Genomic DNA, 24,459 nt, shown 5'->3' on the forward strand with positions numbered 1-24,459 from the left:
GGGCTTTGACATCACAGGGGATGCTGATTGGCAGGCTGCATGGCATTAAGGGTCATATTGCATTCCTGGGCTTCTTACTTTCACTTTGGAACACATGTAGCTGCCATTTTAGGAAAAAAAATATTAGTTACTACGAAGCGCGCATTTGTGGCGAATCAAATTTTCCCTGAAATTAGGATCAAATTCAATTAATTTCACTTTGATTTGCTCAACACTATTATTTACGATAAGGCCCTGGGCTACATGCTGACTTTATCCTGCGACCCATTTCACACAGGAGGACAGGGGTTGCTGCATACATGCTCTGGCTTACCCGATCCCCGTCAGGGGGAGCAGGAGCACACCCGGATGACCGCGACATCTGATGGGTTAAAACTCATTACATTAGGGATGGTGTCTGCTCTTTAAAACAGCTGACACCCATTGGCCATGGTACCCACTGAACATGCCAGATGGGGTGCCATCTTTAAATGCCCGGCTGTCGATGTAAATTTACTGTCGACAGTCAGGAAAGGGTTAACTTCAAAGCCTTCACACTGAGATTGGGCCACCAAGTAGGAAGAATATGATTAGGCAGAGTGGCCGGGGTATACCTGATTTATAGCGATTCATGAAAAATGAATTTGTAACAAATTGAATTTCGGTGAATAGGCCGAATCGTATTTTTCAAAACTTCACTCATCTCTATATGTGAGTGCTTCACTCTCTTCATTCTAGTGATCGGTTGGGGTCTCAGCACTCAGATCCTCATCTATCAAAACTTTTGATGTGTTTCTATTAGAAAAATTTGATTCGCTCCGAATTTCCTCACGCTTCGTGGTAATGAATCACATTTTTTCCTAAAATGGCTGCTGCACGTGTTAGGACATGGAGCAAGGAACTCTGGGAATGAGGGATCACCCATAATGCCATGCATGCAGCCAATCAGCAGCCAGCCCTGTGATGTCACAGCCCTATAAAAAGCCTCAGCCATCTTGGATTCAGTGTACTTAGTGCAGGGAGAGACGTCAGCAGGCGCTACGGACAGTGGTAGAAAAGACTTTCAAACTTTTATTTTGCTGTTTAAAAGTTCAGGGAAAGGATAGGGAGGAATCATTCCACAGTATTGAAGCAGAACAGGGTTTAGTAGGGGAGTTTACAGTCTGAGTAATAGGAACAATCCTATCACACCTTGCTGCACTGACTGCGGATCCAAATTGCCATTATACAGCTCTGTAATTCGAGCAAACCGTTCTTGTTATTGGGGTGCAAGTGCTGTGTGATACAGCCATTAACAGGGTTTATTACAAGGAAATATTTTTATGTCTTACTTGCCCTTGTGCGGTGCAATTATATGTTCTAAAGCATTTTTGGGCTTGTATTAGTGGGAAAAAGGGCTTATTAGCCATTGTGTGGTGAAGCGAGAAAATTTACAGCTCTTTTTGGAGTGTATTAGTGGCAAAAAATATATATATTTGCCGTTCAGCAGTGCAGTTATATGTTCTAAAGCCTTTTGTGGAGTGTATAAGTGGAAAAAAGTAAGTGCCTATTTGCCATTCAGCGGTGCAGTTATATGTTCTAAAGCCCTTTTTGGCATGTATTATTGGCAATAAAATATATATTTGCGTTCTGCGGTGCAGTTATATGTGCTAAAGCCCGTTTTGGCGTGTATTAGTGGCACAAAAAAAGTATTTGCTGTTGTGTGGTGAAGTGAGAAAATGACAGCCCTTTTTGGCGTGTATTAGTGGGAAAAAAAAATATATTTGCCGTTTAGCAGAGCAGTTATATGTTCTAAAGTAGTTTTTTGCGTGTATTAGTGGCAAAAAAATATACATTACTTGCAGTTCAGAGGTGCAGTTATATGTTCTAAAGCCCATTTTGGCGTGTATTAGTGGCAAAAAGAAATATATTTGCTGTTCAGCGGTGCAGTTATTTGTTCTAAAGTCTTTTGTGGCGTGTATAAATGGAGAAAAAAAAAATAAGGCCTATTTGCCGTTCAGCGGTGCAGTTATATGTTCTAAAGCACTTTTTGTCGTGTATTAGGCCTCATGCACACGACCGTTGTTGTGTTCCGTTCCGCAAAATGGGGTTCCGTTGTTCCGTGATCCGTTTCCGTTTTTGTTTCCGTGTGTCTTCCTTTATTTTTGGAGGACCACCAGACATAAAGGAATGTAAAAAAAAGTCTAAGACAGGTTTGCCATGCAAATGATAGGAAAAAAATGGACGCGCGGACGCGGATTACAATCTTGTGTGCCTCCGCGTTTTTTAGCGGTCCCATTGACTTGAATGGGTCCGCGAGCCGTTTTCCGCAGAAATAATAGGACAGGTTATATTTTTTTTATGGATTGGAACCACGGATCATGGACGCGGATGGCAAATGGTGCATTAGCCGAGTTTTTAACGGACCAATTGAAAATCAATGGGTCCGCAGAAAATCACGAAAAACGGCGCAACAGACACGGAATAAAACAACGGTCGTGTGCATGAGGCCTAAGTGGCACAAAAAAAAGTATTTGTCGTTGTGTTGTGAAATGAGAAAATTACAGCCCTATTTGGTGTGTAGTAGTGGCAAAAAATATATATATTTGCCATTCAGCGGTGCAGTTATATGTTCTAAAGCCCTTTTTTGCGTGCATTAGTGGCCAAAAAAAAGTGTTTTTTGCGGCACAAAAAAAAGTATTTGCCGTTGCATGGTGAAGTGAGAAAATTACAGCCCTTTTTGGTGTGTATTAGTGGCAAAAATATATATATTTGCCGTTCAGCGGTGCAGTTATATGTTCTAAAGCCCTTTTTGGAGTGTATTAATGGCAAAAAAATATATATATATATTTGCCGTTCAGCCTTTTGTAGCGTATATAAGCGGAAAAAGGGCTTTTTAGCCGTTGTGTGATGAAGTGAGAAAATTTAAATTTCCTTTTAATTTTTTTATTTGATCTAACAGTATGTCAGACAGAGAAGTGCCAGGCCCTGCACAGACACAGGCCGCAGCAGAGTAAGGGGGCATGGCAGCATTAGTCACAGCGAGAGGCCTGAGCTCCCGGTGTCATCTAGCTGTCGTGTTTTGACCAGCAACCCAGCGGTTCTTCAATGGTTGACTCGGTCATCCACTTCATCCCAAGTGACATCAGACACCCCCAGCCAAGAGTCAGTGGGTTCGTCAGACACAACCCTTAGTTGGCATGGCCCGAAAGCAGGCTCTGTGCGCTCACCTGTCCTCAACCTGCCTCTGTCCTTTTCTGTTCCTTTAGCCAGACAAGTATTATATGCTGTAGGCTCAGCTCCACTATAAAGCGAGCTACTAGAGGACATCAGCAGCTACTGGCCAGCCAAGATGTGGAGGAGACATGCGCCACTTCCTCTGGTAGGCGGGCAAGTAGTGATGAGGAGAGTGGCGGCGTGGGAGCTGGTGTTGCGAGTGGTCAGGCTCCTGATCCAGAGACCGTTGAGGAGGACATCGGTGACGTGCAGACAATACTCGATGATGATGATGTAGCTGATCACACTTGGGAGCCAGGTGAATTAGGGGCTTTATCATCATCGGGGTAGAGGGTGGCAGCTTACCCGTGAGGCAGCGGCAGAGCCAGCAAGTCGCTAGCGTAGCTTGGAGTCAGCAGGGTGGCAGCCATGGCCGGCGCCACCACCCGGCAAACCCGGGCAAGTGCCGGGGGCCCCACTGTGCCCGCTCACTCCTGCAGCTGTGTCCTGCCTGTTTTGAATTCTAGGACAGCTTACCCCAGCAATGCAGACAATTTTCGCCATGTGCACTGCTGGGGTAAGCGGCCCCAGAACTCAGAACAGGGTAGATGTAGTTGTTTCGGTAGATGATCGATCCTATGCTAGAATGTAGCTGTTAGAAGGAGGTCTGTGACATCACTGGTCACATGCTCCTTCATGGTCACATGACAAACCCTGACGGCAGCAGCAGCTTGTGGAAGGAGGAGGGGCTGTGTGTGCCTGCAAGAGTGAGGTAGGATGTGCTGCTGGAGAACACAGAACTTCATGAGGGGAAGCATATGGAGCTCACACCGGCCGTGGTCATCACGGATGCGGACCTATTCACTTGAATGGGTCCGCAATCGCTCAATGGGAAGCACTACGGAGTGCTTCCGTGGTGTTTCCGTCCGTGCCTCCGCACTGCAAAAAAATAGAACATGTTCTATTTTGTGTGCGGTGCGGACGGATCATGGACCCATAAAGGGTTGAATGGGTCTCAATCTGTCCCGGCCGCCGCACGGACGTTGCCAGTGCATTGCGGACCACAAATTGTGGTCCCCAATGCACGGAACGGACGCATAACGGCAGTGTGCATGAGGCATTGCTTAGACTCCTTCCCACAGTCTAGCCAGTGCCTAATGGGTTACGGTTTAGACCACCTTCTGGTACATGTTGATAATTCCCTTTTAAACCTCAGTCCATGTCCCCTCAGTACTAGGAATCAGTGGGAGTCATATTATAAGGTAACAAAAGGTTGGAGCATAACTAAAGGTGGAATTCCCTTTTAATGCCCCCCTAAGGTGGCCACACATTAGATAGAAGTCTGTTGATGATCGCACAGGTGTCTCTCCCCGTGTGTGTGTCTGGCCCCGTGTGTGTGTGTCTGTCCCCGTGTGTGTCTGTACCCGTGTGTGTGTCTGTCACCGTGTGTGTCTGTCCCCGTGTGTGTGTCTGTCCCCATGTGTGTGTCTGTCCCTGTGTGTGTGTCTGTCCCTGTGTGTGTCTGTCCCTGTGTGTGTGTGTGTGTGTGTCTGTCCGTGTGTGTGTCTGTCTGTCCCTGTGTGTGTGTGTCTGTCTGTCCCTGTGTGTGTGTCTGTCCCTGTGTGTGTGTGTCTGTCCCTTTGTGTGTGTGTCTGTCCCTGTGTGTGTGTGTCTGTCCCTGTGTGTGTGTGTGTGTGTGTGTGTCTGTCCCTGTGTGTGTGTCACCATCACCATGCCCACAGTGTTCCCTTTGTCTTGACACAGCTGCATCAGGACATTCTGTGCGGGGCAAGATGAAGATGGAAGAGGAGGCAGCACCGCCAGCATGGAGTCCGTGGTAGAGGCACAGGGAGGCACACTAAGGACGCAGGTAACACTACTACATGATCTACACTAGTGTTATCTGTGGTTTACATAGGACTACAGGTAACACTATCACATTATCAGCACTACTGTTATCTGTGGTTTTACATAGGACTGCAGGTAACACTACTACATTTTTTGTACTCAGATAGCCATGACTGTGTTATCTATGCTGTTACATAGGACTGCAGGTGATATCTACTGTATTATCTGTACTTAGAGAGTTACCACTGTGTAAGTGGGCCCACTGAGACTTTATCGCCCAAGGGCCCACATGATCCTGGAGCCGGCCCTGGTGGCAGCAGTGGGAGGTCGGAAGCAAAACGTGCCCGGGGTAGACCATCCGCTTCGCAGGAGCCTACCTGCCCAGAAAGTAGTGGTGCAGGGGTTCATGGAAGCAGCTGCGGTAGCAGTCAGTCAGCGCGGAGTGTTGGGGATAAAATCACCTACTCGGCGGTGTGGCACTTTTTTGTAAGCGCCGGAGGAGGTGAACATGGCCATTTGTAGAATCTGTGGGCAGAAGGTGAAGTGTGGCCAGAGTGCCAATGTTGGCACTACGGCCCTGCGTCAACCATGAAGTGGCCTGGGAGAACTGTGGCTCCGATGTAATGGTCCAGCCTGCCGCCGCAACCACTGCATCACCCAGTGGCACACACCCAATTTCAGGCAGTCAAGGCTCCACCACCTCAGCCGAAGGGAGCTGTCTGTCCTTCTCATCTTCTGCTGGTCCTGATGCTCCTGCTCCTCCTCCTCCTACTCCTTGTCAGTCATTCCATCAGCTATCGATCACCGAAGTGATTGCCAAGAGACAACAGTATGTGTGCACTCACCCAACAGAGCAGAAGCTGAATGTGCTCCTGTCCAAGTTGCTGGTGCTCCAGTCCCTCCCTTTCCAAGTGGTGGACTCCGCACCTTTCAGAGAACTGATGGCTTGTGCTTAGCCGAGGTGGAGAGTCCCAAGCCGTCATTTCTTTGCCAAAATGGCAGTACCAGCCCTACACACATATGTAGAACAAAAGGTGGACCAGTCCTTGAGCCTGTCAGTGTCTGCCAAAGTGCAATGTGTGGGGCTGTAACTGTGCACAGCCACACCAGAAACTTGGCCATGTGACGCTGCTTCTGCCTCCAAGTTCTCACGCCGTTGGTCCTGCAACAATGTCCGCCTCTGCCTCCTCATCCTCCACCATGTCCTCAGCCTCCACTGCAGGGACAATTCACAATGCCCCTCCAGCATACCACATGTGCAGGGCAAGTGGTGTCACACTGTTCTGCACCTCGTTTGCCTGGGCAAACTAAGTCACACAGGGGAGGAACTGCTCCGTGTCCTTCATCAAGAAATCGAATCCTGGATTTCTCTGCGACAACTCAAAATCGGAACCATGGTGACCGACAACGGGAAGAACATGGTGTCGGCACTGCGTCAAGAAGGGCTGAGCCATGCACCCTACATGGCACACATGTTCAATCTGGTTGTCAAACGGTTACTGAAGTCTTCCACCCATCTGCAAGACATCCTAAAAATGGCCAGGAAACTTTGCATTCACTTCAGCCACTCGTACACCACCAAGCACACCCTCCTTGAGCTGCAGCTGCAGAACTGCATCCCTCAATATAGGCTGATATGCGACGTTTACACCCGTTGGAATTCCACCCTCCATATGTTGGACCGACTATACTAACAGAGAAAGGCCATAAACTATTTCTTGATGATCCAAGTGGACAGGAGTACTCCCCTGTGTAACTTCAATGTCAGCCAGTGGCAGCTCATACGTGACACCTGCCGTTTGCTCAGGCCTTTTGAGGAGGCCACGTTATTTGTCAGTCGCCAGGACTACGGGAAGAACAACGTCATTCCACTGCTTCATGTCCTGGAACAGATGCTGGTAAATATGGCTGGTCAGGGGACTGGAGACGTGGTGGCTAGATCTCATGGTCACATGAGCCCTGTGGGGGCTGAACTGGAGGAGGACGTTGGAGCACAAGCAATGGGTAGCGAAATGGGTGGCTTTTCTACACAGGTGACAGGACAGGGGGAGCAGGTGAAGCCAGAGGAGCTACAGGGCGATAAGGAAGACGAGGCAGAGGACCCAGACACAGCGTAGCAGTATGCAGTGGAGATGGAGGCATGGAGTCCCTCCGAGTCACTTGCACAAATGGCCCGATGCATGCTCACTTGCTTGCGTAGTGACAGCCAAATTGTCACCATTCGGCAGAGGGATGACTTCTGGCTCTCCACCTTGTTGGACCCTTGCTACCGTTCCAAAATGAGGGCCTTTTTTACACCCGCTGAGAGGGAGGACAAACTGAACTACTATAGAGACATCCTATGTAGTCAGTTGGCCGCTGCCTATCTGCGCCATCGTCGATCCTCTCGCAGGTCTGACCGGGGGGGCCCTCTGCACTCGCGTTCCACTGCCATGGCTGCTGTGGCAGGGTGAGGGGGGTGGTGGTGGTGATGGTCGTGGTGATGGTGGTGGTGGGGGGGGGGGGGGGAGGAGCAATCTGAGTCTAGAGTTGCTGATGAACATCTTTCTTCTCATGTCTAGTAAAGAAACTACTGTACTCACCAGCAGCAGCTAGATCTGGAGCAGGACCTGACCCGGACTTGGACAGCACCCTGCCACCCCACATTGAAGATCCACTGGACTATAGGGCAGCCAAACTGGATTTGTGGCCACAACTGGCAGAGTTTACCCTGGAAAAGCTGTCCTGCCTGGCCAGTAGTGTGGCATCAGAGCAGGTGTTTAGTGCGGCAGGGGCCATAGTTACCCCAAGAAGAACTCGTCTGTCCACTCAAAATGTGGAGAGACTGACCTTTGTCAAGATGAATCAGGCGTGGATCAGCCAGGATTTCCACCCACCAACGCCTGATGCATCAGATTAGATCATCCATTGTGCCACACCAACACTTTGACAAAAGAGACCGGTTTCTTCTGGCTTCCTACCTCAGCTACTATTCTGATGCTGCCACCCGCCTGATGCCACACATCTGATGCCACACATCTTTCACCTACCATCTGTGGTCTCCTGATGCTGCTACCACCTCCACACTATGTCACCTTGCCACTCTGTGGCCTCTTGATGCTGCTGCTGCCACCTCCACACTGTCATTGTGCCACTCTGTGGCCTCCCCCTGATGCTGCTGCCACCTTCACACTGTCATTGTGCCACCCTGTGGCCTCCTCCTTAAGCTGCTGCTGCCGCCACCTCCACTCTCTGTCATTGTGCCACTCTGTGGCCTTCTGATTCTGCTGCCACCTCCACACTGACATTGTGCCACTCTGTGGCCTCCTCCTGATGCTGCTGTCTCCTCTAGACTCTGCCATTGTGCTGCTTCCACCTCGCCACTATGTCATGGGGCCACTCTGTGGACTTCTCATGCTGTTCCCACCCTCCCCACTTCATAACTGGGCCACTATTTTACCTTTTGACCTGGCTGACATCATCATGTATTTGATCCTTCTTCTGATCTGTCAGAAGGAAGGAAAAATGAGACACACAACGGATCCTGTCTATGTAACAGCTGTAAGGCCTGCATGACATGATCCCTATTTTGCATCAGAATTGGCTTATGATTTGATAGCCAAAAGCAGGAGTTGATACAAAACACAGAAGACATGCAAATATTCAATTCACGTGTCATCTCTGTTTTGGATCCTCTCCTGTTTTTTTGGGCTTTAGCAATACTGATTAATTACTGAGTTACTGACCAAATACTGACCGAGTGAAGGTGGATGCTCCACAAACAGGATCTGTTTTTTGAGGGTTATTGCTGACAGAACAGAGGTAGGGAAAAATAATCAGTGACGTCAACACAAACTTACTGCTGACACCCTCTCCACTATGTCGGGGGGCTCTACTTTTATAAGTGTTTAATAGAACAGGTTCTGGAGACATCTATGTGTAATCAGCTGCCGATGGTGTAAAAGGAGTGCGCTTCTTCTTGACACTAACGTTAAGTTCACACTTGAGTTATTTGGCCAGTTTTGGCCCAGTAACTGCCCAAATAAGTGAAGTGTGCAGTGATTCAAAGAGCGACGCCTGTCATTTGCATGTCATACTGACTCACAGTATTGTTTCACTACCACAGCAGACTCCCTATGTGAGTTACTGCAAGGCACAGTGTTGTACACCACTATAAAGGCTCTCTAAAGCCAGTAAATAGCCGTTTTTAAAGTGATTCAGCGCAAATACGTTCGGATCGAACCAAATTTTAAATTGGCTCATCTCTAGTCTCTATGATATATAAAGTTTTCTGAAAACTCAGTGACCTTTTAAAGATACACATGCACACTACTGAGATATCATCTCAACAGAACACAGCTTATAAGTACACAAACTGTACCTTCATCACCATAGAGGACAGCCTAACTACAAATGCACAGAAACACAACCTATTAACATACTTTCTGCTGAACAGTTTTTCTTTTTGATCTTGTTTTTATTTCTTTGCATGTAACAATATACATCGACATACTCTTTACCTTTAAAAGCATTCAAGGGCCCACTACAGAGAAGAATCATTTTGATCATGGCTTATATTGGGCTTATATCTGGTTATTGCCTAATACAGGTTTTTATAGGTAAAATGCTTAAAGGGGCTGTTGCATCAGGATAGGATCCTATTAGCACATATAAGAGATTCCCCCTATTAGTCAGAAATGGCAGCCACTGCAGAATCCTGCTATTCTTCTAAAGAAAACCACCAATTGACTTTGATGGGTGACATAACCAGCACTTCTGGCTTTGAAGAAATGTGGACACATCATCAGCTTCATCTACTGTATCAATTACAGCTCATTGCCAGGACTGAGACCCTGGGTGATTAGTCATCATTGACTCTTACTGTATGCCTTATGCTGTGATCTAATAAGAATGTATTTGTTTCAACCTTCTTCTCTTTGTCATCATCTCTAAAGCTACAACTGGTATAGCATTCAGGCAACAGCTGTAAGAATAATCTTTCTTAATCTTTCCTATCTCTTCCCCATTGGCTTGTGACTCCTACAGAACTGTCATCAATCTATGGCCAATAGAGGTGCAGAAGTAGCAGTCGCACCCGAGCCCCGGTGCTCGAAGGGGCCCAAGGCCCCTCTGCCATAGGATGAAACAGGCTGACATACTTTCCTATCTTGCAAAATCACATCGTTTTATCAAGAATATAGTTACATAGTACGGTTGGAAAAAAAAAGCATCCATCAAGTTGAATCAATATACAGTAGATATATGTACATAGTACCCATCCCCTTATAAGGTCTAAGTGATTTATCAAGTTCAATCAAGGGATGAGAAGGGGTGTGGATGAAGAGAAGGGATGTGTGAAACTGAATTCTATACATTTACATAATAATAAATGTTATTTCTTCTAATAATTTATCTAAGCATTGTTTAAATGCATCCACTGTGTAACGGTCACGTACACACACACACAGGGGGGAGGATAGTGACCACTGCACTCCACCCTCACCCCTGGCCCTGCCTACTTGCCTCACAAGTCCTGATGACAGGGGACAACTGGACGGCAGTCCCTAACTTAGGATACGTGCGGGAAGGACAGACAAGACAAATAACGGATAGTGAACGGACCGGGTCAATACCTAGAGAGCTACGCAGTACTAAGGAATGAGCAGAGAATAGTCAGGTCAAATACCAGGAGAGAAACAAAGTACAACAGGAGTGGAAGGTGGGGTCAGGATACCAGGAGAGATGCGCAGTACAGGAGGAGCAGGCAAAGGATCGTCGGGGAACCGGATCAGGTAAGTATACAGGTATCCAACAAATGCCAGGAACCTAAATTAACAGGCAACCTGTGGCCAGCAGGCTGCCTGTATTTATAGTGGGGAGTGAGGGTCATGTGACGTGGCCCACGGGGCCCCCCAGGAGAGACGAAGTGAAGCCATGGCCCCTGATTTACAGACTACAGTACTTGCCGACGGCTAACTTCACAGGGGGGGCGGAGGCAGAGCCGTGCGTGCAGCTGTGCAGGCGCAGGCTCAGCCAGGAGAGGGAGTGGTCCCGTCTGGCAGTACTGGCCCAAAGTGGAGCGGCGGAGGAGAAGATGCGTGCCGCCCGAGTGAGTGAGGTGAGGGCGGCTGTGGTGATGTGACTAGCAGAGACTCGGAGACAGTCTCTGCTTTGGCAGTTGGGTGCTTTCTAGTAGCTAGAGTACACTAGCATCACATAGGATAGCAGTAGTGGGTCCTCTTACTAGTACCGTTCTAGCCACATGTGCAGCTGCAAATGAGCTCTGCAAGTAAGAGGACCCACTACTGCTATCCTACAAGTACTGGTAGATGTCATAGCAGAGTCCTATAAATCCTGTGATGGTCTATGGCGCATAGAACATCACATTCATAGCACAAGCGGCAGCTATATCATCCTCATCAATGCTTCATCATATGCCAGCAGGGCTATTAACATTGCCGCCAAGCCCGCCATTATTGCTCACACAGGGCTGGTCAGCACTGGAAATATGGGATTGCAAGTGCAACACCTATGGGAGCAGTGACTGTCACCATATTGCCGTGAGTGACTGATTCCAGCACAAGCGGCAGCTATAATCATCAGTCACTCACAGCAATATGGTGACAGTCACTGCATCCATAGGGGTTGCAGTTGCAATCCCATATTTCCAGTGCTGACCAGCCCTGTGTGAGCAATAATGGCAGGCTTGGCGGCAATGTTAATAGCCCTGCTGGCATATGATGAAGCAAACTGAAAGGATAAGTGAAGGAAAATTATGAACTATGTACCCCCCATGCTGCAGAATGACACATATAGGCCGAATGCCGTGAACCGTCCGTGGTATCCTGAACTGGATTCCTGCTGACAGCAGGAGTGCACAGCATCATTGGTTGCTATGACGCCGTGCGCTTCATGCCGCCACTGTACTACAGTAATACACTCGTATGATCTATACGAGTGTATTACTGTAGTACAGTGGCGGCATGAAGCACACGGTGTCAGTGCGCTCCTGCTGTCAGCAGGAATCCAGGCCGGGATACCACGGACCGCTCACAGCCGTGTGCATTCGGCCATAGACTGATTCCAGCACAAGCGGCAGCTATATAATCATCAATATGGGCATGGGCACGGTGGGCGTGCAGGGGTCTGGTGGTGTTAGGAAATGGTATTGAGGGTAGGCCCAATTCTTGCACCAGGGCTAATGAGCCTATAGCTACGCCCCTGTAATTATGTGTAATTTTATTTTATATTTCAGAATCGAAACCAATTTTTTACATAGGGCAAGAACTTCCCCTTCTGTGTGAAGACCCCAGAGACCAGCTCAAGTGGTCTCCGGGTGTGAGAACACAGCGACAGGCTGTCAACAGAAAAGCCAGCAGGGGTGCGCTCAGCTGACATCCTTGATGTGAGCGCAACCCTTGCTCGTTGTAAAGTTAAATGCAATCGTGCTGAATGGGAATAAACCCCTTCCTGCCCTGACTGGCAGAAAGGAGTTAATTCACTTTAAAAAATACAGCAACATAAATAAAAAGTCAAATAAAAAAATATAAAAGTTATAGCTATAGTTATTAGTTTTAGCAAAAGTATAGCAGACTACACACACATACACATTTTACCCCTTTTCTTTGATAAAAAAATAAAATAAAAAAATATATTTATTAGGTTTAGCATATATTTATTAGGTTTTAGTATAACAGACTTTGTGTGTGTAAATGTACATACATTTTTTCCATTTTCTATCATAAAAAATGTTAAAATATATAGGTATTGATTTTAGCTATATTTTAGTATAGTGTTTTAATTTTGTGTGTAAAATATAAAAAGGTACGCATATTTTTTTATTTATAAAAAACTAAAATAAAAAAAGAGCTTGAAATGTCCAAATTTCCCAAAGTTAAATTCCTTAGGGAGTCAACATTGAAAAAAATTGTCACTTTGAAGGAGTTTCTAATGTTTTGGCACTGAACACCATCTGTTGTCGCAAGTATGGTGCCATATGGTGCCAATCCAAAAAGCGCTCCAATCCTTTGAAGTCTTGCAATAGTCCCAGCCAGTATATAAATTACACAAGTAGCATCCATTTTCAAGGTACAAACGTACAGTAATGGTTTTAGGAATGTTTAGAAATAAGAAATAAAAAATAAGAAGAAATGAAAAAAAAACTACTTTTTTTTCATCATTTTCACAGTTTTTCCTTCAATATTTTTAAAAACATATTTAATCTAATGGCACAAAAGAAAGGTCTGAGGTGTCATGAAAAATAATAGCAAATATGTGTCGGTTGTCTCAGAAACTAAATAGTTATTTGCAGTTAGATAGGCCCACTGCTAAAATGAAAACATTGGCCTGGGAAGGAAACGAGCTAAACACTCTGGTAATGAAGTAGTTAATGTAAAAAAAATTACAACCCCAAAAAATAATATATCTGTACACAACAAATATTTTTTTGTCTTTTTACTTCCTTTCCTTGGGGATTAATCTGCATAAGTAAAGGATGTATGATCATACCCGTATATCTTCCGGATCCAAACTGTGTTCACTCCAAGCAGAGGTGATACTGCTGTTTAGGTAAGATCCAGATCTTCCCATGTCCAGCTCATCTTCATAGGCTTCAGCAGCGATGTCATCCCTTGGATTATTATGTGAGCGAGAAAACTATAATAATAGAAGATAATATAAAAAAATATAAAAAAAAAAGGATTTGTACCTTTTGCCAGAGTAAAAGTGGCCATACATGTTCTGTTAGTCAATTTCTAAAAAAGATTACAGTTAGAATTGTAGTTGGTTTATGAACCTATCATTTAGGGTCAGTTCTCACATAGGTTTTATTTGGTTTTATTGATTACTGATTTGTTTTCTTTTGTGTTGCTGTTATAGCTAAAAGCTCAGCTCTCTCTGCAACTGCTCTCCACTTTAAAGGACAGGGCCAGTTGTGATGCCGTTTTCACTGCCTGGCCCTAGGAGCGCTGTCTTCTCAGTGACAGAATGGCTTCCAGGAGCCGGTCGGATGCTATGGCAGCATCAGGCCTACTGAAAGCTCTTAGGCCTGTCATAGCAAAGTTCCAACAAGTCTTCCTGTTGCAGGGCTTGACAGAAATGCTTCAATTCTCCTATAGACTGCCATGGTTAACCATAGCAAACGACATAACAGGAAAATAAATAAAATGGATGATTCCCAAGTTTTTGGGTTGCTTCAGCTCTCAAGAAAAAAATGAATAAAACTGTTCAAAAAGTCTTATATACTCCAAAATGGTAGAAATGCCTGGAAAATGCAGATTGGGGAAAAAATGAGTCCTCATTCAGCAAAATAGACATAAATATAAACAAGTTATGGAGGTCAGAATGTGGTGATGCAAAGAAAACAATCATATTTTTCCAAGTTTTTTTTTTTACTAGTAAAATGAAAAAAAAAAAAAAAAAAAATGTGGTATCACTGTCATTACACTGACCCGCTGAATGAAGTTAGCATGTCAGTTTTACCTCATAGGCATGCCTTAACCCCTTAAGGACCTAGGACGTACCGGTACGCCCTATTTCCCGAGTCCTTAAGGACCCAGGACGTACCGGTACGTCCTGACTTAAAATCTGTATTCCGGCGCCCCAGGGGTTAATTGGAACGGGATTTCGGCTGAAATCATTCAGCCGGCATCCCGTAACAATGCAGGGGGGGGTCATTTGACCCCCCCGTATCGGCGATCGCAGCAAACCGCAGGTCAATTCAGACCTGCGGTTTGCTGCGCTTTTTGCAGTTTCTGATCGCCGCGGTCCCTGACCGCGGGGATCAGAAACTTTAGAGTGGCTAAAATAAATATTTTTCACCCCCCCCCTGCACCCCTGCACGATTTTATGCCGGAGGGTGGTGCGGGGGGGGTGTCGCAGGCCGTGGGGGCGTTGCGGGAGGCGGGCGGTGCGGCAGGCGGGATCACGATCCCCCGCCCGCCTCCCCATGAACGATCGTTGGCTTCTAGTGGTTGTACCAGGGTGCCAGCACATTGCTGGCACCCTGGTATAAACGGCTGACATCTGTGAAGATGTCAGCCGTTTAACCCTTTCCATACCGCGGTCCGTACGGACCGCTGTATGGAAAAAGTTAACTGTCATCGGTCAGGGAGCTCCCTCCCTCTCCATCGGGGGGCTGCTGTGCCTTTGCAGCCCCCCGATGGAGAGGGAGAGAGCCCCCAGAGAGCCCCCCTCAGCCCCGTGCTTACCCTTCCCCGTCTGCGAAGTTCTGAGCAGACTAGGAGGGTTCCCATGGCAACAGGACGCCTGCTCAGGCGTCCTGCTGTCCATGGTGCTGAACAGATCTATGCTAAAAGCACAGATCTGTTCAGTGTAAGTAAAATACAGTACAGAACAATATATATTGTTCTGTACTGTATTATACAGACACCAGACCCACTGGATCTTCAAGAACCAAGTGGGTCTGGGTCACAAAAATGTAAAAAAAAGTGAAAAAAGTTAAGATAAAAAAAAAAACATTTATCACTGAATAAAAATTAAAAAAATAAAATAAACTACACATATTAGGTATCGCCGCGTCCGTAACGACCTGATCAATGGTCATGTTACTTTCCCCGCACGGTGAACGCCATAAAAATAAAAAAATAAAAACTATGAGAAAATTGAAATTTTGCCCACCTTACTTCCCAAAAAAGGTAATAAAAGTGATCAAAAAAGTCGCATGTACGCCAAAATAGTACCAATCAAACCGTCATCTCATCCCGCAAAAAATGAGACCCTACTCAAGATAATCGCCCAAAAGCTGAAAAAACTATGGCTCTTAGACTATGGAGACACTAAAACATGATTTTTTTTTTTTTCAAAAATGAACTCATTCTGTAAAACTTACATAAATAAAAAAAAAGTATACATATTAGGTATCGCCGCGTCCGTATCGACCGGCTCTATAAAAATATCACATGACCTAACCCCTCAGATGACCACCGTAAAAAAATAAAAATAAAAACAGTGTAAAAAAAGCCATTTTTTGCCATCTTACGTCACAAAAAGTGTAATAGCAAGCGATCAAAAAGTCATATGCACCCCAAAATAGTGACAATCAAACCGTCATCTCATTCCGCAAAAAATGAGACCCTACTCAAGATAATCGCCCAAAAACTGAAAAAACTATGGCTCTTAGAATATGGAGACACTAAAACATTTTTTTGGTTTTAAAAATGAAGTTATTGTATAAAACTTACATAAATAAAAAAAAATGTATACATATTAGGTATCGCCGCGTCCGCGACAACCTGCTCTATAAAAATACCACATGATCTAACCTGTCAGATGAATGTTGTAAATAACAAAAAAAAAAAACGTGCCAAAAAAGCTATTTCTTGTTACCTTGCTGCACAAAAAGTGTAATATAGAGCAACCAAAAATCATATGTACCCTAAACTAGTACCAACAAAACTGCCACCCTATCCCGTAGTTTCTAAAATGGAGTCACTTTTTTGGAGTTTTTACTCTAGGGGTGCATCAGGGGGGCTTCAAATGGGACATGGTGTCAAAAAAAACAGTCCAGCAAAACCTGCCTTCCAGAAACCGTATGGAATTCCTTTCCTTCTGCACCCTGCCGTGTGCCCGTACAGCAGTTTACGACCACATATGGGGTGTTTCTGTAAACTACAGAATAAGGGCCATAAATATTGAGTTTTGTTTGGCTGTTAACCCTTGCTTTGTAACTGGAAAAAAAATATTAAAATGGAAAATCTGCCAAAAATGTGAAATTTTGAAATTGTGTCTCTATTTTCCATTAAATCTTGTGCAACACCTAAAGGGTTAACAAAATTTGTAAAATCAGTTTTGAATACCTTGAGGGGTGTAGTTTCTTAGATGGGGTCACTTTTATGGAATTTCTAATCTAGGGGTGCATCAGGGGGGCTTCAAATGGGACATGGTGTCAAAAAACCAGTCCAGCAAAATCTGGCTTCCAAAAACCAAACCGCGCACCTTTCACTCTACGCCCTACTGTGTGCCCGTACAGTAGTTTACGGCCACATATGGGGTGTTTCTGTAAACGGCAGAGTCAGGGCAATAAAGATACAATCTTGTTTGGCTGTTAACCCTTGCTTTGTTAGTGGAAAAAATGGGTTAAAATTGAAAATTAGGCAAAAAAATGAAATTCTCAAATTTCATCCCCATTTGCCAATAACTCTTGTGCAACACCTAAAGGGTTAACGACGTATGTAAAATCAGTTTTGAATACCTTGAGGGGTGTAGTTTCTTAGATGGGGTCACTTTTAGGGAGTTTCTCCTCTAGGGGTGCATCAGGGGGCTTCAAATGGGACATGGTGTCAAAAAACCAGTCCATAAAAATCAGCCTTCCAAAAACCAAACGGCGCACCTTTCACTCTACGCCCCGCCGTGTGGCCGTACAGTAGTTTACGGTCACATATTGGGTGTTTCTGTAAACGGCAGAGTCAGGGCAATAAAGATACAATCTTGTTTGGCTGTTAACCCTTGCTTTGTTAGTGGAAAAAATGGGTTAAAATGAAAAATTTGACAAAAATATGAAATTCTCAAGTTTCCTCCCCATTTGCCAATAACTCTTGTGCAACACCTAAAGGGTTAACAATGTATGCAAAATCAGTTTTGAATACCTTGAGGGGTTTAGTTTCTTAGATGGGGTCATTTTTGGGTGGTTTCTATTATGTAAGCCTCGCAAAGTGACTTGAGACCTGAACTGGTCGCTAAAAATTGAGTTTTTGTAAATTTCTAAAAAATTTCAAGATTTGCTTCTAAACTTCTAAGCCTTATAACATCCCCAAAAAATAAAATATCATTCCCAAAACAATTCAAACATGAAGTAGACATATGGGGAATGTAAAGTCATCACAATTTTTTGGGGTATTACTATGTATTACAGAAGTAGAGAAACTGAAACTTTGAAATTTGCTAATTTTTTTCAAATTTTTGGTAAATTAGGTATTTTTTTGTGCAAAAAAAATAATTTTTTTGACTTCATTTTACCAGTGTAATGAAGTACAATATGTGACGAAAAAACAATCTCAGAATGGCCTGGATAAGTCAAAGCGTTTTAAAGTTATGAGCACTTAAAGTGACACTGGTCAGATTTGCAAAAAATGGCCTGGTCCTTAAGGTGAAAATGAGCCCGGTCCTTAAGGGGTTAAAAACCAATCCCATAAAACTATGGCAGAATTGTGTTTTGTTTACCAATTCCACCCCATTTAGATTTTTTTACAGCTTCCCACACCATCCAATATCAAATAGTACCATTAGAAAGTACAATTTATCCCACACAAAATAAGCCCTCATACGGCTATGTGAATGGGGGAAAAAAAGAAAAAGAAGTTATGGTTCCGGAGGAAGGAAAAACAAATATGAAAAAAAGGAAGAGCTAAAGGGGTTATTCATCATTGTTCTGCCCAGCAGGGTTAGAAAATCATTATAGTTCACTCTGCCGGAGTCAGAGTATTTCATAAGTGTTTAGTGTGGTTATACCACCATCTAGCGGTGTTAAATTGTATTACACTGTGTTTTCTTGTTATAGGACTACTGCATTGTGGGTAGTGCATTGCATTGTGGGTTTTTGCAAAGCATCCTGAGAAAGATAAGTCTCCAGGACACAGTACAGAGCTGTCCTATGTTTGTCTCCTTCTCAAACTCCACTATCCTTGCAAAAGCATATTTGGTAAGAGATCTACCTCTGTTTCGGCGACATGATGTTATGCAGAGCTGTTCAGTCAGTTTGTAATTGTTACTCAGGGAGTTATTATTGTTAGATAGGCATGCAATCCTATGTATAGGCAGCCATTTTATCATGTGCCTTCACTGTTAATGTAATGTTATACTACATGCTATCTTATACTTAATACTTATACATGCTATTTGTATTCTTGTAGTTTTACCACACATATACAATCTCTCACCTACGCTCACCGCGCAAAGAGTACAACCTGTTAACCAATAAACAAGTTAGACTACAAAGAACGGTCCTCTTATTTGGAAGACAGGAATGGTTTGTGCTGAATGTTAGACTGCACACTGTGTGAACGTGTATGAAGACAGAACAGTAAAACAGATGGTAGTCACAAGCGATAGTGGATCTGACTATACGGAGCCGCCATCACACACGCGGTCCTGCGTACAAGATTCCAGCGGCTGCCATGCAGTCACAAGAAGTGAGGGTGCAGCCCCTAGCAAGTGCAGCACAATCCAGACCATGCTGAAGCCAGTCACTACCTAGACTGAACCTGCACAGAGACATTAAGAAGCAAACAGGCATACAATGTTCCACTAGCCAGGCATAATCATTCAGGACCAGGTCACAAGCAAGCCGCTCTACCAAGTCCTCAATAAAAGAAATGGCTGCTCTTGCCCGTGCAGAAGCTGAGGCTGCAAAAGTAAAGTCTTCCTTTGCTGCTCAAGAGATGCAACTAAAGAGAGAGCATGCTGCAAGCGTCACTGGTAAAACTCGCTGCAGATAAAGAAGCGGCAGCTGCAATAGCCAAAGCAGAATACCTAGAAGCCATGGAGTTCCCCGAATCCGAGAAACACAGCCAAGTACATTTACTTGGGCCATACCTAGGTCAACAAGATCCAGCACAGTGCATCTCAGAATATGTCCATCAGCATCCCAAGACCAAGGACAACTATGATCCAGTATATCAGTCAGCTTATTCAGAGTGTCAAAGATCCTACCTTGAACTGCAGTACCTTGAGCAGGACAGTATACGACAAAGCGATGCCAGACACAACTACCACCCTACAGAACAAAAACTACAACTTTCACTTCAACTTAAAGGGACACCCTTCGCATCAGAATGGTACTATTCAGACTTCCCTAAGCGCGAAACCCCTAAAAGGTATGGTGATACACCACACACGCAGCATAACAACAGCACACCAGCTAGTATCTGCACTAACCAGACTGCCATGGACTTTGCCAAGTTCTTTGCCAAACGGGAGCTGGTTACCAAAGGACTTATAAAGTTCACCGATCGGGCCAAAAACTACAGGGCATGGCGAGTCTCCTTCCAGAACACCATAAGGGACTTAGATCTTTCCTGTAGCGAGGAGTTAGATCTCTTGGTAAAGTGGCTTGGAAGCGAGTTGGCTGAACACGCCAAAAGAATCAGGGACATTAACATAAACTATCCAGGCAAAAGTCTAAAGATGGTGTGGGAAAGACTTGATGAGTGTTATGGGTCAATAGAAGCTATAGAAAATTCTTTATATAAGAGAATTGACAATTTTCCCAGAATAGAGGGTAGGGGTTACCAGAAGCTCAGGGAACTCAGTAACTTGTTGATAAAGGTACAGGTTGCTCAGGCAGAAGGAGATCTGCTAGGGCTAGCATTCCTGGACAGTGCCATAGGTGTCTATCCGATTGTCCAAAAACTCCCTTATAACCTACAGATGTATCATGGTTAGCACTTCAGCTCTTAACTCAAATTTCTTAACTCATGTGTTATCTTGAGACAAAAGCCATTGAAAAGCAATTGAAGGTGTTTGCTTAGATTAGATAACACAACTCAGAAATCTCAGAAAACAGGAGTGTTAACTCTACTCCATCCGTACAGGAGAAGTGGATCATGCATGGTTCTCATTATTTTTCCCCTTCAGGTGTTTGTAGGCAAGGATCAGAAATTATCTCAGTTTTTACTTTACTCTGTCATGTCCCACTACCCCTGGTGTCAAACCTGATAAAACACCAGCAATTTTATTGCATGTAATATGAAATAATTATTTTAATTTGTGGCCCATGGCCCCACTTGTAATGTTTTTTTATTGATTTTACAGGGTTCATTTAGAGTATTGTTGTTTGTATTATTAATAAAGTTATTTATTATTATATAGATTTTGAGTTTTGCGATTTCCATAATTTAGGGTTCATACATTTAGGGTTCGTATTTTTTTTTCCGCATCCGATCCGCACTTTTTGCTGATAAGATGCAGATCCATTCACTTCAATAGGGCCTTAAAAGATGTGGCCAGCACATCATGCGCTGTCCGCATCTGTATGTCTTTTCCATGGCACCCACAAAAATATAGAACATGTTCTATTTTTGTCCGGACAAGGATAGGATTGTTCTATTATGGGCCAGACATTCCGTTCCGCAAAATGCAGAAAGCACACGGGCGGTATCCATTTTTTTCACAAAATAGGCTACAGTCGTGTGCATGAGCCCTATATAGGCGTTGTATTTGAAGTTGAGTTTCTTGGTAATGGAGGCGGGTGTATCTAACAAATAGGTGCTCAAGATTTGGTTTCAGTTTTAAAATTAGTTTAAAGTTTAGATTATTTTTTGAAAGTTCAGGGATCTGAAAATGCTATTTATGTGAAGGATGTAAATTGGATAATAATTACCTTGGGTATTAGCAACAGTCCCACAGTTACGGTCACAGTCAGATGAGTGTGAACAAAAAATAGTATCAGCATCCAGTCTGGCTGAAGTTTCTTTGCAAACACAAACCTGTAATAGACATACAATCAATACGGAATAAAGAGACTCTTACAAACTGAGGATATTCTGTAAAGAGTAGTCCAAATCATACATATAGGGGATCATTTACTATGCTGAAATACTCCTAAATTAGGCGTATTTCAGCCGCTATCTGCAACTTCGCCTGGTCACGCCAGGTCTAAAATTGTGGCCCTAGCGTGGTCGGGGAAGTGGACGAGATAGGAGGCCCATCTCATTCACCATTTTCTATGCCTGCTCTAGCTGTAGAAAAAGGTCTAAATGTAAGACAGCTCAGAAGCTGTCTTACATTTAGAACTGGCGCTGGATGCGCTGAAGTTATGGAGAGGCCTCTTCGTAACTTCGGCGGATCCACCACCAGTTTAGGGCTTTATTAAGACTGGCGTCTTTTAAATGCCAGTCTTAATAAATGTGCCCCATATATACTGTATATATCTTACATAAAATGCTCAAGTAAGTTTGATACATTGCACTCATATTTTGCACTGATCCTGAATAGTGTTGAGTGAAGCAAGAGTCGGATGCTTCATCCGAAGTCGGTTCGTTCAAAACTTCGGAATAATACTTTACGGAGATACGTCTCTGTACAGTATTAGAATCTAAGGGCTCCGATGAGATGCTGCAAATTATTCACGAAGTCGCGCGTGACTTTGTTGAACAACTTCGATAGTTGATTTTTAAAGTGAAAAACCACTTTAAAACTTGAAACTGAACTCGGCTTTGGTTCCGAGGTACTAGTCAGAACCGAAGCTGAGTTTGGTTTTAAGTTTTTAAATGTTTTTCCACTTTCAAAATCAGCTACTGAAGTTATTCAACAAAGTCACACGCGACTTTGTGAATAACTTACTTCGGCTCATTGGAGCCCATACATTCTACTACTGAACGGAGACAAATCCAGTATTATTCAGAAGTTTTGAACGGAGTCGAGTTCGAATGAAGCATCTGAAGCTCGCTTCGCTCAACAGTAATCCTGAATTACAGTGTGTTGTAACCTAGAGCTACATTCACTATTCTGCAGGTTGTTATTAGAAACCGCCAACAAGCTTTCAGCAGACACCCCTATTAAAAGAGCTTGGCTTCCACAAAGCAACTAAATATTAAACTCCTTTATCAGATTATTGTACAGTGCTTGTAAAAAATTTCAAATTAAAGGGATTCTGTCACCTCGTTTTAGCTTATAGAGCTGCGGACATGCACGGCCAGATCGCCGCTAGCATGTCCGCAATATACCTGTCCTATAAAGCTGTGTCCTTTTATTGTGTTTAAAAAGGAGCCCATGGGGCTGTACTAACCTTCTTGGAGCCCAGCCATGCCCCCCTGTGAAGGAGCCCAGCACCGCCTGCGTCCTCCGAATCTCCTCCTTGCTCACAGTTAGATCGCCATAATCTCACGATGCGCGAGCTCGCGCATGCGCAGTGTCGGTATAGTGTTCCTTCCCTGTGCTGGCATCAGCCTCAGGGAAGGAACTGCGCATGCGCAAGCTTGCGCATCACGAGATTACAGCAATCTAACTGTGAGCAAGGAGGAGATTCGGAGGACGCAGGCGGTGCTGGGCTCCCTAACAGGTGTGCGTGGCTGGGCTCCAAGAAGGCTAGTACAGCCCCTTGGGCTCCTTACCAGGGTCATTTACATATCTATAAAATCATTTTTTCAACACAATAAAAGGACACTGCTTTATGGGACAGGTATATTGCGGACATGCTAGCGGCGATCTAGCCGTGCATGTCCGCAGCTCTATAAGCTAAAACGAGGTGACAGAATCCCTTTAAGCTCTTTGCAGACTTTGAACTGGTAAGGAAGTTTCAAGAATTGTAAATGCAGCTCTGGATTGGCAGCACCATGAAATCAATAATAGTTAACCATTGGTAATGTTTGCGAAAGTTACTTAACTTTTTATGTAGATCATTTATATAAGTATACTGTAAAATGTCATTCAATAGATACGGTGCAGAGTATGCAAATACCGGAGCCATTTATAGTGGTCTGTATTCTGGCACTGGATCAGTCACAGGGCTGCCAAAATAATATTCTTTAAAGGGGTTGTTCCATCTGGGACATTGATGGCTCATCACTAGGATATGCCAACAATCTCAGATAGGTGTGGGTCCCACCTCTGGGACACACTACTATCTAAAAAAACATTTCCACAAAGTGAATTTTTGGTGTATATCTTTCACAGATTCGGTTGCAAAGGGGATTTGCAGCCAAATCTATGACTTTTCCCCGCTCACGCCAGGTCTAAAAAGAAGGGGGCATGATGTGGCAGGCCCATCTCATTCATCATTTTCTATGCCTGCGTTAGGCGTAGAAAATGATCAAAATCTACACCAGCAAGGGAGCTCTTGTAGATTTAGGCCGGCGGAGGATGCGCCTAAGTTTTCTAGAGGCCGGCTCCTCTACATAACTTAGGTGCATCATGCACCAGCGCAAGGGGTATTAAGACCAACGTCTAAAACACCGGTCTTAATAAATGACCCCATTTGTACTTACAGTGCTGCTCCTTCATGCAGGTTTAGACTGGGGTTCCTTGGGCCCACTAGAGGAAATTATTCTCAACCCCCATATCATCAATAAAGCATAAAGTAAATTGGTTTTAAAGGGAATCTGTCATCTGGTTTGAGCATATTAAGCTGTCACCATTGCCATGTACAATAAACTACCTTCTTTCCTGCAGTGGTCTTCTTTCTTCTCTTTCTCCATGGTTTCATTTCGATAAAAAAAGCGCCTTTTTGTGATATGCAAATGAACCTCAAAGGTGCCCGGAGGGGCATTATTCTTCATCTCTTGAGTCCAGTAACGCCCCCCCCCAAAAAACTGATAGAGAGGTGTAATATACCTATAATATACTTTCTAACATAGAAAGTATATAGTGCATTTGTATTGTGCAGCAGTTGTGTGCGGTTCTGCTGCGATACCGCAGGTATATAGAGCGACAAGCGCTATTGGAACAACTATTTGCAACGGGTGTGATATACCTGTTGCCCCCAAAAAAAACTGATTGAGGGGT

The 24,459-nt window shown here is 44.3% G+C and overlaps 1 protein-coding gene across 1 annotated transcript in view; it reads right to left on the bottom strand.

Moving 5' to 3' along the window:
• The window catches only part of GPR158 (G protein-coupled receptor 158), a 409,668-nt gene that overhangs the window by 25,524 nt on the left and 359,685 nt on the right, over window positions 1–24,459 (bottom strand). The window contains exons 9-10 of the mRNA XM_040434051.1: window positions 21,338–21,443; window positions 13,510–13,656 (exon numbers count right to left, since the gene is read on the bottom strand). Coding sequence (XP_040289985.1) covers window positions 13,510–13,656; window positions 21,338–21,443 — 253 coding nt within the window. The remainder of the gene's footprint in view (window positions 1–13,509; window positions 13,657–21,337; window positions 21,444–24,459) is intronic.

The sequence above is a fragment of the Bufo bufo genome, chromosome 5, assembly GCF_905171765.1.
Source record: "Bufo bufo chromosome 5, aBufBuf1.1, whole genome shotgun sequence".
Taxonomy (NCBI): domain Eukaryota; kingdom Metazoa; phylum Chordata; class Amphibia; order Anura; family Bufonidae; genus Bufo; species Bufo bufo.